The sequence below is a fragment of the Echinops telfairi genome, unplaced genomic scaffold (genome assembly GCF_000313985.2).
Source record: "Echinops telfairi isolate 266 unplaced genomic scaffold, ASM31398v2 ScPeMD7_11;HRSCAF=52, whole genome shotgun sequence".
In the NCBI taxonomy this organism is placed as follows: Eukaryota; Metazoa; Chordata; class Mammalia; order Afrosoricida; family Tenrecidae; genus Echinops; species Echinops telfairi.
This window is the reverse complement of record NW_022103908.1, coordinates 14180750-14194832: the sequence shown is the minus strand read 5'-3', so window position 1 is coordinate 14194832 and position 14083 is coordinate 14180750. Positions and strand designations below refer to the sequence as shown.

Sequence of the window (14083 nt, the reverse complement as noted above, 5' to 3'; positions counted from 1 at the left end):
TTTTTTAAACTCAAAGAACATTTCCAAAAGACATGATTTAGGTCCCTTGAAGATGTAAAAACTGCTACTTTTAACACTCTGTAAATCAAAAAGCTCACAGTTCTTTGGAGAAGCAACCTCCCCACTCACCACTACCAGTATCCATTACCATCACATCTGTTTTGAAGGGATTACCCAAACCACACTTCTTGTCATTGAGTTGATTTCGAGTCATAAGGACCTGTTAGGAAAGGGCAAAATTGCACCTGTGTGTTTCAAAAATTGAAACTTTTCACCGAGGTAGAAATTATGTTCTTTATCCTGAGGATAAAGCAGCTGGTGATTTAGAACTGCTGACAGACTGGTTAGCAAACCAATGCATAAGAGATAGAGAGACAGAAATACTATTTTCAGAGGTATAGACCTAGATGTAAAGTGATATCATAAAAAATAGCTTCACATTTTGATATTTTTGTTAGTAAAGATGGCTATGGTTTTATAGCAGTGTTTTCTACTTACCCCTGCCTTACTATCTCCTATTAACAGGTATGTGCATGTTTTTTTCTAGAAACAAGAGTAAACCTCAGTGCTTCAGCATATACAAACCCAAGCTATGTAACACTAAACTGCATGTGTTTTCTACTGTCTCTCGTTTATTATATCATAGTTTTCTAACACAGCTTGACTGCAGAGCCATCCACAGAGACATGCTCAAATCTAAACCACTCAAACCCAATAGAACTATGGATTAGAATTGGTTAGCAGTAGTTTTAAGAAGTTTCCAAGATACTTTTTGATGATCATTCAATATGGAGAATTATCCACATTTTTATAAATTAATCATAAAGCGAATATTCAGAGCTCAGCATCAACTAAACTATATAGCGTATATACTCATGTGTAAGCCGGGTTTTTCAGCACTTTTTTTTTCCTATTGAGGTTTTTGTTTTTTAAAATACTTACATTGGGGGCTTTTAACTTCTCTTACACAATCCATACATTCATCTAGTGTGTCAAGCACAATTGCACATATGCCACCAACATCATTTTCAAAGCATTCTTTTCCCACTTGAGCCCTTGATATCAGCTCCCAAATTCTTCCCCCTCTATTTCCCACCCACCCACTCTCAGCAACCCTTGATAAGTTATGGATTATTATTTCCATATCTTATATCATCCTCCTTTGTCCCTCACCCACTTTTCCATTGTTCCTCCCCCTGGGAGGGGGATATAGGTTGATGCTTGTGATCAATTCCCCCTTTCTGCCCCACCCTCCCCTAATTCTCCTGGTATCTCTACTCTCATTGTTGGCCCTGAGAGCTTTATCTATCCTGGATTTCCTGTGTTGCTGGCTCTTATCTGTAGCAGTGTGCATGTTCTGGTCTAATCCGATTTGTAAGGTAGAATTGTGGTCATGATAGTGGGAGGAAGGGAGCACCAAAGAACTAGAGGACAGTTGTTATTTCATTGGTGCTATTCTGCACCCTGGCTTGCTCATCTCTTCCCTGTGACCCCTCTGGGAGGGGATGTCCAACTGTCTACAGATGGGCATTGGGTCCCCACTCCATGCCCCCTCCCTACCCCATTCACATTGGATATGATTTTGTTCTGGGTCTTAGATGCATGACACCTGATCCCATCAACACCTCATGATCACACAGGCTGGTGTGCTTATTCCATGTGGACTTTGTTGTTTCTGAGCTAGATGTGTGGATGTTATTTCTTTTGCTAGTTGGGCACCATCAGCTTTCTTCACCACAGTTGCTTATGCATCCATTTTGTTTTTAGGGATCCTGTCGGAAAGGTGAGCATCACAGAAGGCCAGATTGTTAGAATAAAGTGTTCTCGGTTTGAGGGAGTTCTTGAGTCAATGTCCATCTGCAACTTTAATTCTCAACATATAAATGAGTACATAGTTCTATTCCCCTCTTGTTACATATATTTACATACGTACATGCCTGTATTTAGACCTCTATAAATGCCCTTTGCCTTCTGGTTCTTTCCTCTATTCCCTTTTACTTTCTTCTTGTCCCACCATTATTTTTTGGTAAAATTAGGTGCCTCGGCTGATATTCAGGTCAGCTAATACTGGAGTATATATGGTATGCATTGTGGGAAAATAAACTCAGGCAAAACTAAAGTAAAAGTATTTACAATAACAATTCTCCGTTTATTTATTTGAGAAGTGATCTTGTATCTCCTACTCTATGCCAAAGATCACATCCAACTTTGTGGACATGACTGTAAAAGAAATACAGGTTTTGTTTCCATATGGCCTGTAGATGGGTGCACTATGGTAGTACTATGACAACATATTATTAAAACCCATAAAAGAGTCATTTAAACCAGATTAAGGATCCATGGTGGTGCTGTTAAGTAATCATTCGACTGAAAATCACATTGCTAGTTGTTCAAATCCAATCATACCCTTTGGGATTTCTAGGTCACTCTGAGTGGGAATCAAGTCCATAGCTGTGGACTTGGTTTTGTTTTGCAGTGTCACAATGGTGAAATCACTCAATGACTAATTGAAAGATTATTTGAACCCATTATCACTTCCTGGGAGTAAACAATCTGGAGATCTATTTCCACAATGATAGCAGCCTTGGGAAACCACACGGAGCTCTTCTGCTCAGTCATACAGGGTCCTGTAAGTCAACACTGACTAGATGGCACACAGAAATACAAAGGAAAATAAGATAGTTTGCCTTTCTATATCTTGAAGCACAAACTTCAATAGTCCTCCAGGAAAATATGACAGGAATTACCTAACAAATAAGGAAATTCTGTCTTGTGAGCTGTATCTTAAGAATTTTCAAAGGGATTTAGTGTGAGTCAGTTAGTGGTCCCTCAAGTGTCTTAAAAAATATAAATAGCAAAAGGATAAAAGTGTAAAACCATAAAATAATTTTAGCGTTTAAAAAATAATGTTTATGCTACTAAAATAAACTTGTAAACATTTAAAATACCACTTTTATGTTTTTATAATACTGTATGATACAAAATATAATAAAATGCAAATAAGGGAAGTGACTTTTCGGAGGCTTTTATCTTTTTTTACTACATACATTATTTTGATTTCAATTTTAAAGAAATAATATGTTTACTGGTTAGTTATTATAAATATGTAATGAAGGTGTTATATGCCTATAAACTTCATTTATTTAATTTTCATTTGCATAACTGGCACATTTAAAATATATGCCATTTAGGGGCCGCAATTTTCTAGCAAATCAATACACAATCCTTGTATTGCACCCTACAGAATATCAAGGAAATCAGAAAAGTAATAAGTTAAGAATTATCTTCTAAGATTTTGAGGCAGTTATGAAGAACAATTATTATTAGTTTGTTTTAATATTTTCTTCCCTTTCTCTATGAAACACTTCTTTCACAATAATAGTAAAATAGAAAAGTATTGGATTTATTTCTTTAAACACTCCTTTTTTTCTATTTTCTCCCATTCTCTTCTTTTGTAGACAAATATATGATTCTACACTGAGTTTAAAGACCAGTCCTTTAGGGAAGAATATAACTCCTAATTCCGGGAATTTAGTCGGACCATTAGGAATCTGACTAGGTACTCCAAAGTCAGCATATCTGAACATTACAATTGCACACACACCACTCAAACCTGCACAGTCAAGAAAAGTTGTGCAGAAGATCCATTACTTCCAAGCAAGTTATCAACTACACAATAAATTTACCTCTCTCAATGTTTTAGTTCTTTGTATAGATTTCAATCAATGCCTGTGATCAAAAAAATGAGCCCACTGAGAAATATGAGAGGTAGTTGTTATTCTGCACAACTAGATAAAGTTTGGGATTTTACTGCACTTATTTTCTTTTAGATTTCTGAGAGAATTGGGGATTGAAATAATTAGAGAGGTGGAAATTACAAGAAATGAAATGCAAGAACAAGTTTCTAAGAGGAGATCTATGCAGTCAATGGCAATCAAGGTATAATTGCTACACACAACAGGTATTTCTGTTTTGTGCTAGTTATTTATTTGTTTTACTAAATGGATACTCCATTGGGTAAATCAGTCATTTTTGTTTCAGATAAATTAATGATTTCTATGTAGTCTGCTCTCTACCTCGCCAAAAGAAAGTAAATCATACTGAAGACAGTAATTACCTGTGTCCACTCATTAGTTTGTGGATCATAGGATTCCATTGTGTTGAGATAGGTCTGCCCATCATAGCCACCAACAGCATATAATCTGTCACCAAGGAGACAGACCCCAACTGCGTCTCTTGGCATACTCAAAGGAGCTACCATGGTCCACGTATCTGTTTTGGGATCATATCTATAATACAAAGACAATAGCACATAAAATATTCCAATCACTTTTGATTTCCATTGTACATGTAACAAAAAAGACTTAAGTTTTTTTTAAGGGTCAGTCATTTCATCATGTGTTTAGGCTAATATCTATAATGTTTTTAGGTACACTAAAAACATACCTAGATTCTTAGAAATGCGAGAATACTCCATAACTCAAGTCTTCTTTAAACCATGTCTGAGAGATAAGCCTTAATTTGCTACAAACAAGAGATGAGTGCCAAAATAATTAAAGTTTATATATACATAATGAGCTTAAAAGGAGGAAGATGTGTATAATGTGGCTAGAATAAATATGTATGAGGTGGGGAAGGTGATTACTAATACATTTTTGATCAGTTCCTGGATGGCTTTGACTCAGAGTTGGTTTGAGTTTACCAGACCAAAGAAATCAAACTCACTGCTATTGAGTGGATTCTGATTCATAGTGAGTCTATTTAGTATTATAATAAAAAGCCTATGAAGATTGAGAAAATAATTACAACCTGAAGGAAACTATGTTAACATCATTTGCTCACGAAAGATTGGGGAAGCAAGTGACTTAAGTGAGGGATCACATGCTACAAAGATTTAATTTATCAAAAATTAGCATTTCGTTTTTCAAAAGGATAATCACTATATATTGCAAATGGATAATTTATATTTTGGATGGAAGGAATTTAGTGAATGTTTTGGAGACAGTACTTTATTTTAGTTACGAATGAGTAATTAAACCATTCCATTTAATCTGAAATCGCAGGTTCAGACAACACTAGAAAAAGCTAATAAGAATTCAAGAGTAAACCTCCGTACACATCCACATATGGTCCTCCATGATTTGATTTCAAATGATTTAATCCCTTCCTTGATGGACTCTATTGTGAGCAGCCAACCTGGTGTAGGAAGATTGGGTTGGAACACTATCCCCTTAAACAAGTCACAGAAGTGGTGCAATTGGAAAGAAGTTTCTTTGGGGTTGCGGCCCACTCATTCATAAAGGGGACAATGAAGAAGCTAGCTCTCTTCCTGTTTGCTTGCATCCTACATCTGGGTCATAATCTTGCCGTGTAACCTGCTGACCGTGGGCGCTGTCCGCAGTCCGCCATATTCCCTGGCAACTCTGAGTTCCTTTGACTCCGCAGCCAGGAACTGGACCTGCTGCCTGCTTCCAGGTTCGTCAGTCCTGGGAAGCTACTCAAGTCAGGAAGAGCCTGACTTGCTGACTTTGGATTCATTCACCTTGGCTTCCACCAGCTAATTGTCTTCCTGCTTCCTGCTTCATCAGCCTCAGGGGCAAGTCAGGAAAAGTCTCCAGCGTCCACATCTGATCCTTGGATGTAACCAGACCGGGCTCAATACTTCTACTACTATGTTAGCCGCTTTCTTGTGGTTTTATTTCTCTCGAGAATCCAGGCTAACACACTACTTTAATTCTTTTGTTTGTTTTTACCATTTGAAGAGTTCACAAAATTACTTAAACAAGTTAAAAAGAAAAACAAACAAACAACATACACACCCAAAGGAATAACAAGAACAATAAAACAAACACTATAATATAAAGAAAGCTGTTACCAAAGAAATGGTTAGGAGTATCCTAATGAATTAATAACTCACAGTAAATATTATTATTATTGCAGAAAATGTTATATTAATTTGCATAGCATTGTTATAGGGTTGGTGGGAATGAGATGAGATGTGCAAAATGAGAAACTGATTGAATGCCTGCAAAACCTTACAGCGTAGACTGGTTCTCATTCACTGCCATTGAGTGGATGCCAACTCATATGGGGCAAAGTAGAGCCATTTCTGTCAGTTTACAAGACTGTAACTCTTTATGGGAGTAGAAAGCCCCATCTTTCTCCTGTGGAGCAGCTGCAGGTTTCAAACAGGTGGCCTTGTGTTTAGCTCCATGCATAACCACTATGGCACCAGGGATGCTATTATCACATCAGAATGTAGGTTAAAAATGTAAGGTAAATATATAAAGACATAACTAATATATGCCCTTAAAATAATCTTCTATAAATAGCTTGAACATTCTATGAATATTTCTTAAATATATATATATAAAGATAAAATATGAGTGCATTGTAGAAGACTATAATGAAGTAAGGACTGCAAGCCTGGATACAGAACATTCTACAGGAAAACAAGCTAAAGTTTCAACCACACAATGAAACAATTAAAATAAATAAGCTTTCTAAGTTAAAGGCGATTTAACATATGAAGAAATACAGCGAGTAAAACTTACTGGTAGTCTAATTCAAGCAAACTGATAACATTGCCAAAGACATTTTTTTAAACATAAAAATGCATGAAATTATAAGTAATTGCTTTATTAATTGGGATAATAGCATTGCAGCTAGTACTGGGATAAATTCAGAAATAGTCTGAAATTACTTATTTGAAAATTTCTTTACCTAACAGAATTATTTTAAAGGGTAATTGAATCATGGGAGTTGCTTACTTCTGCTTTAGAAATGGAAAGAATGTGTACATGCATGTACATTGTAATTTTTTAACAGCGTTTTGGGTACTTCATCCACATACATTGTAACTTTCATGTAAATATTTTTCTTTACATTGTATTCATTCTTCAATAGAGTCATAGACTTTTTGTCACAATCACTCCACTTAATTCCTTTTTCTGGCCATATTTTCCCGCAGCTGTCAAGTCAGTTCTAATTCCGAGTCATTCTCTAAGACAGAGTAGAACTGCTTCATAGTGTTTCCAAGACTGTACGTTATTATGGGAGCAGCTGCCTCCACGTTCTAGGCAGAGCAGCCAGGGGTTTGGGATCACAGAGCTTGCGGTTATCAGCCCAACAGCTAAGCCACCAGGGCTCATTTGGTCATTGTTTAGTCCCCATTCAATAGTTATTCCATCTTTTAGTCCCCATGCAATAGTTATTCCATCTTTTAGTCCCCATGCAATAGTTATTCCATCTTTTCATCCCCATTCAATAGTTATTCCATTTGACAGAATTGTATTGCAACTATGTTCTGCAAAGCAGACTACATCTATTACATTGAAACACAAAGGGTTGAAGAATGAAAAAAATAGTCAACACTAGTAACCTAAATGAGAGTAAATACATTTCTAAAGGCTTGGCATTTCAAGTGAAATTCTGACGTTGACATAATTTTAAATACCCACAATGGAGAGGAAATTAAACAAAAGTAATAGTAGATAACATTTAGGACTATGGATTTATCGTTATGGCTGATGATCATTTGAAAAATACATTTCCATAATTTCATGAGTGGAATTTAGCATTATTGCTGCATATTTTTCATACATAAAAATCTTACAATTTGTAATTAAATGAAACAAAGGTAATTCTAAAACTCTACCTATCATTAGTGGTAGGTAATATGCTTTTAATGTGTAGTGAAGACTTTTCAATCTGCATCTAGTAATATTGGCAATATTTAAAGACAAAAAGACAAAAGCCTATGCCGATCCCTAGCCCCAGCCCATTGTATCTCAAGTATTTAGGGGAGGGTTATAAACCTCACAACTACCAAGTGTTTTTTTTCTCTTGCTTTCACAGTAATGAGTCCATATCGATTTTCCTGTGTTCAAGAACTATTGTGGATTCACCTCTCAGCCTGGAGACATAAAAAGCTATTACCTTTGAAATGAAATAAAAAACTGTTTTTTCTTAGGATAGGATCCTACTGATATTTAAGCATTTCCCAAACAACTCCTAAGCATGAAATCTACCATTGCTAGTTCCACATTTTTGACAGATTCAATTCCAAACTCATCTATCTATCTATCTATCTATCTATCTATCTATCTATCTATCTATCTATCTATCATCTGTGTTTCTGGTTGTCTGTTCACACAAGCATAAGAGGAGTGTCTTTTTGTATTTATGCTGTCTGCCTTTGCAAAGTCTCACCTTGGCCTTCATTGTCAGAATATGAGCGATGTTTCCAAGACTCTATTAAAGTTTATAGCCCTCAGTCAAGAGGAGCACCAGTGGACAGCAGCTAAAATTGGCTGTAAAATGCAAACTTGCTGGTGATATATGATAAAGGAAAAAAAGTTAGTTTTTCTTTGAAATTCCCTTAAAATTTTTTGAGCCACCATGAATTCTGTGAGCAGTATTGTTTTTCTAAACTTGAGGACTAAAATATTTAAACAATATAAACACATTTACTTTGAGAACCAACAGAATTGGAGATCTCCATTTTACCATATTCATGCAAGTAATTTACCGAGAGAGCAAACAAGACAGTATAGAATGAATTTTCAGTCAGTTATGTTTGTCTGAAAGAGGCTTCCTGCGTTGATAATGATTCACCAAGCTCAGGAAACTAAATAAAGTCACTGAGTCTGAACTAGTTCAATGACTGTGAATTGTGTGTGTGTGTGTGTGTATGTGTGTAGTACAAACTTAAACAAGTTAGGTCATAAGTAAACAGGAAAAATAAAATAGAAATCTTTACAAAGATGATGGATAAGCAGATTCTAAGTGTGACATTGGTGGTAGAATTCTTGCCTCTCCTCTACAAGAGAGCACTACAGCATACAGGAGGCAGGTCCACCTCTGTGTCAGTGGAGAGCTGTGTGTTCTCATGATGCGTAACTGCGTCTAGTGTTCCAGATTAAGACAGACTGAGAGGACAGAATGGATGATCTAATTCTGAAATTCAGCAAATGAAAATCCTAGAGATTACAATGGTCCTACTTACAACACGCGTTTTGCTCTAGTATGCCTTGGGTCATGTTAAAAGGGCCATATAACAACAACTAAGAATACTTTAGAGATTTAAATTAAATGAATTGTACAGTAACACTAAAATAATCTGAAGTTATTTTGAAATTGGGCTATTAGCAGTAAATATACTGACCCTGTCCCTTATATTTATAAAGATTGACACACACCCCACTGTTCTTCCATCATACCTTTGTCAAAGAATGGAAAAGAGAATAAAACACTCAAGAAAAGATTCAATTCTATGTAAGATCTTGATCATAAGGGGGTGGGGGTGGGGCATATAAACGTACTTTCAAATTCTCATGGATTCTCAGTCTATTGCCTAGTTAGGAGGCTTAGCTGCTGGGAACCACATGCTTAGCATGAAAACATTGTTAGATACTGATGGTCAAATGACTGGAAGCAGACATTGTCAGTGATGGTGCGGGAGATGGGCCACTGAGACTGAAAGGCAATTAAGACATGCCTGAGGAGGAGCTGTTTTCTCAGAGTAGAGTGGACCATGATGACATGTATGGAGTAAACCCTGTGGATGTAAGCTTTCAGGATTTGCATTTGATGATGTGCATGATTCAAAATGAGAAGAAATATCTGCAAATATCTACTAATACTTGGAACTGGGAGTGTACAAAGTATGAATCCAGCAAAATTGAAGTTGTCAAAATGAAATGAGATGCTTAATTATCGATATTTGAGGTGTAGTGAGCTGAAATAGGCTGGTATTGGCATTTTGAATGAGAACACCATATGGCTTACTGTGTCGGGAATGACACAATCAAGAGAAATGGTGCTTCATTCATTGTCAAAAAAGACTTTGAAGATCTATCTTGAAGTACAATTTCTTCTGCAATAAGATTATATCTACAGAGGTTCAAGGAATCTAGTCAATTATTAAAATTTATGAACAAGCCACTAAAGGCACTGATGCAGAAATTAAAGAATTCTACCTACCTCTTCAATTGGAAATTGATTGAACATTCATTCAAGATGCATAGATAATTATTGCCAATAAGAATTCAAAATTTAGAAACAAAAAGGACAGAACAGTAGTTGTAAATCAGAGTCCAGGTGAAATAAATTAATATGGGAATCACATGATAGAATTTTGCAAGACTAATGACTTGTTCATAGCAAATGTATTTTCATCAGTCATTAACCATAGATATGGACTTCTCAAGATGGAATACACAGAAGTCAAATGCCTACAGATGTGGGAAGAGATGATGGAGAAGTTCAGAATCAGCAGGGAAAGCCAGAATAGGCAGGGGACTGTGGGATAGACCATCAATTGCTCATATGTAAGTTCAGGCTGAAGTGCATGAGAGCCAAAATATGACCATGAGTCTATCCCACCTGAATTTCCAGAGCATCTCAAAACCAAGTTTGCCACAGTGAACACTAATGACAGAGCACCTGGGGGCTGTTCAAGGAAACCAAGCAGGTACTTCAGGAAGGAAGCAAAAGGCCATTGAAAATACAGGAAAGAACAGATGTATGAAGGTGGCTGTCCAAAGAGATTCTGACATTTTCTCTTCATCGTGAGCATATGGAAGAAATGATGAGGTCAAAGTGAGGCTCTGGTAAGTCAAAGTCAAAGACAAAGTCAAATATTGTAATGAAAAGTGCAATAATTTAGAATAAGAAAAAAATGAAGAACACTCAGTGTATCTTAAATTGAAAGAACTCCAGAAAAATTCAAGCTATGAGTTGCAATATTCAAAGATTCTATGGAGAAATATAGAATGATGCAGGAAGCATCAGCAGAAGATGGAAAGAAAGCACAGTCACTGACCAAAAATACTTAGTTGATCTCCCACCATTTTCGGAGGTAGCATACAAGTAAGAACCAATAGCCTTGAAAGAAGGAGTTCAAGTTGCACTGAAGGCCTTTGCCAAAAGCGAGGCTCCAGGAATTGCTGGAAAACCAAAGCAAATATTCAATAAGCTGAGGAAGTACCGGAAGCACTTATTTATCTCTGCCAGATCATTTAGAAGACAACTATTTAGTCAACTGACCAGAAGAGATTCATATTTTTACTCATTTCCAGGAAGGCTACAGAATGCTCATAATATAGAAGACTATCCTTGATATCACATGCAAATAAAATGTTGCTGAGGATCATCAATGGCTGCAGCAATGTATTGCCCGGATGCTGATATATGCTGATGACAACACCTTTCTTGATACATGTGCAGAGGACTTGAAGAGCTTACTGATGAAGATCAAGGAATACAGCCTTCAGTATGAATTACTACTCAGTGTTAAAGAGTACCCAAATCCACACAACTGCCAATAGGTAACATCATGGTAAATGGAGAAAAGGTTGAAGTTGTCTAAGATTTCATGTTGTTTGGATACGCTAGCAATGCTCATGGAAGCTGTAGTCAAGCTATCAAATATATACATTGCATTGGGTAAATCTGCTGGGAAAGATCTCTTTCCATTGTAGAAAAGCAAAGACATTACTTTAAGGATTAAGGTGTACCTAACCAAGCCAGGGCATTTTCAATCACTTCACTTGCATGTGAAAGTTGGGCATTGAATAAAGAATAATAATAATAAGTGCCTTAATTTTGTTATTGTATTAAGCCATGTTGACTGGAAATTGTATTGTTAAACCAAATTTATATTGCTAAAATGAACTGGTTGAGAGAAAATACTTCTTTTCATTTACTGAAAGGTTTGATTTGCCAATATTTCTTTTGCATGTTTTACATCTATATTCTTAAGAGAGTGTGACTTGTTGAAAATTTTTCTTGTGTAAATTGTTGTTGCAATTTTTCAAATACATTTTCTTTATGTGCTAAAACTCATTTTTTAGTGTGACTACATTTAAATATGTTATTATTATAGTTTTTAGTGAGACCTACATTTTCATTTCCATAAGGCTATTTTGTTAATTTTCTCTGCTCTCACCCTCTTTCTTACATAAATACAGAAAGATATAAAGAAAAGAGCCCTAAATGTTTTAGTTTAAATTTATAGATTGTCAGAAAAGTACTACAGTAGCCTGAAAGAACTTTTATTATTTTTATATAAATTGCCATAAAATCTTGAAAGATACTAAAATGATTGTTTTAAGCCATTAAGATTTGGAGGTAACTCATAACTCATAGATGATAAAGTGATAATTAACAATTCCAGGAAAACAGTAATTTAAAAATCTCAATGCAAACCTAGACCAATCTAATTTTGAAGAATACTGAAAATCTGTCAAAAAAGGTCAACAACTGTCTAGTAGCATCTATATCTAAAGATACTTATTTGCATTGAAGAAAATAAATAGCTGACCCTACTGAGAATGACTTGTTGATCAAATTATTTTTAAATGTCACATACTTTAGTAAATTTTATGATAAAAACCCTATGAATCCGACCATGCATATTTATTTATTTATTTGGTCAATATTGTCAATAGTCATTATATGGTATATGTTTCTGATACATAAATGTCTGCACTATATTAAGAGAAAAAGAAATGTATTGAATGCATTACTAGAATTTGTTTATTTTAATAATAAAATGTGTACTTTCAAACCCAGAAAAAGAATCAAAGATAGACATCAAATAATTAGCAGAAGTAATTTAGGGTATCAGAGTTAGCATTGATATGGTTTCCTTTACTACTTTTCTCAGGATAAACATGAATTACTTACTGTTATGTAATCATAACCTTTAAAGTGTTAAAGACTAGACTGCAACCAAGCAGGAGAGAATAATTTAGCTTTAAATATAGACCTCATGATAGAAATTAGGATGTTTATCCAAAGTCTGGTCTACTTGTATCTTTCACATATTCTCTAAGCCAGTGTTCCCTTTTACTATTTGGTTATAGCAAGTTACTTTGCTTTAGAGGTGAGGTGAATGGTTGGCAGCTCATCAGGTAGTTATTTCAGTCATTATTTTATGCAGGGGTAGGAGGGAGTCAGTGTAATGTTTAAGATTATTATTTCTCCTTCATATTATCAGTGTATTCCAGACCTTCTTATTGATTATATGTTCAATCCTTATTTTTAAAATCCAGCCATTTGGGGATACAATTTGGTGCTGCATTTTTTCCATCTTCTTTTAGGCTCCTCATAAAATTATGAACAACTTAGAAAAGAAGATGGTTAAACTAGACATTTCCTTTCTTATTCAATATTGTATTCTCATTTTTAGATAATTTTTTTAAATAATTGAAGTGGGTTTATATTGAAGGATTTAAAAAAGTCTTAGTTTGACTTGGGTCAGTTTTTATTATATTCACTATTCAAGGTTGAGGAGAGGAAACGAGTTGTTAAAAGAGTTGCAATTATGAAAAATCTAGCTAAGCTGACTCCTCTCAGAGAAAGTTTTCTCATTACTCTTGAGCTTTAAAAAGGAATTCAACTTATTGTCAATCAACAGAACATGATATACTCTAGGGATAGTAATATAGGTTAAAACTCACTTTAAACATTTCTGAGTAGTTCAAAAATAAAGAGTGGTATGTAATATAATCACACTCTTTACCTTTAGGGCAGAGATTTGATTATTGATAGCATTGAGAGCCCCAATCATGTAATTTTCAATAGCTTCCTCAGCACGCATTTTGAAGATTGACACAGGTTTACATATTCTTGCATCTATGCAGGATATTTCAAGCATCAGGCATATCTACAGAATTAAGTTTCTCCAAAGACAGCAGGTCATGTTGTCACTCTCTGTCTCCAATTGAACTCTTATAAAAATATCTTTTATCTCATAGGCCACTGGTATACACATTTCCTCACATCCAATGCTAGCTTACAGGCAGGTCCAGGTAACAATTGCTGCATCTATTTAAAAAGTAGGCCTTCCAATGTACTGAGGAAGTGGATGGATTTTGGGTCTCTTCTCAAGTCTTCCCTCAATGCAAGAACACTTTATTCTAAAAACCTGACATTTTGTGATGCTCACCCTTCTGACATGACTGCTGAAGACAAAATGGGTGCATAAACAAATGTGGTGAAGAAAGCTGATGGTGCCAAGCTGTCAAATTACACAGCATCTGGGGTCCCACATGCTGGAAGATAAACAAGGGGCCAT

At 35.5% G+C, this 14083-nt stretch overlaps 1 protein-coding gene across 1 annotated transcript in view; it reads right to left on the bottom strand.

The window, feature by feature from the left end:
- The window catches only part of KLHL1 (kelch like family member 1), a 412135-nt gene that overhangs the window by 2655 nt on the left and 395397 nt on the right, over positions 1-14083 (bottom strand). Inside the window, exon 10 of the mRNA XM_004711257.2 lies at positions 4118-4289. Coding sequence (XP_004711314.1) covers positions 4118-4289 — 172 coding nt within the window. The remainder of the gene's footprint in view (positions 1-4117; positions 4290-14083) is intronic.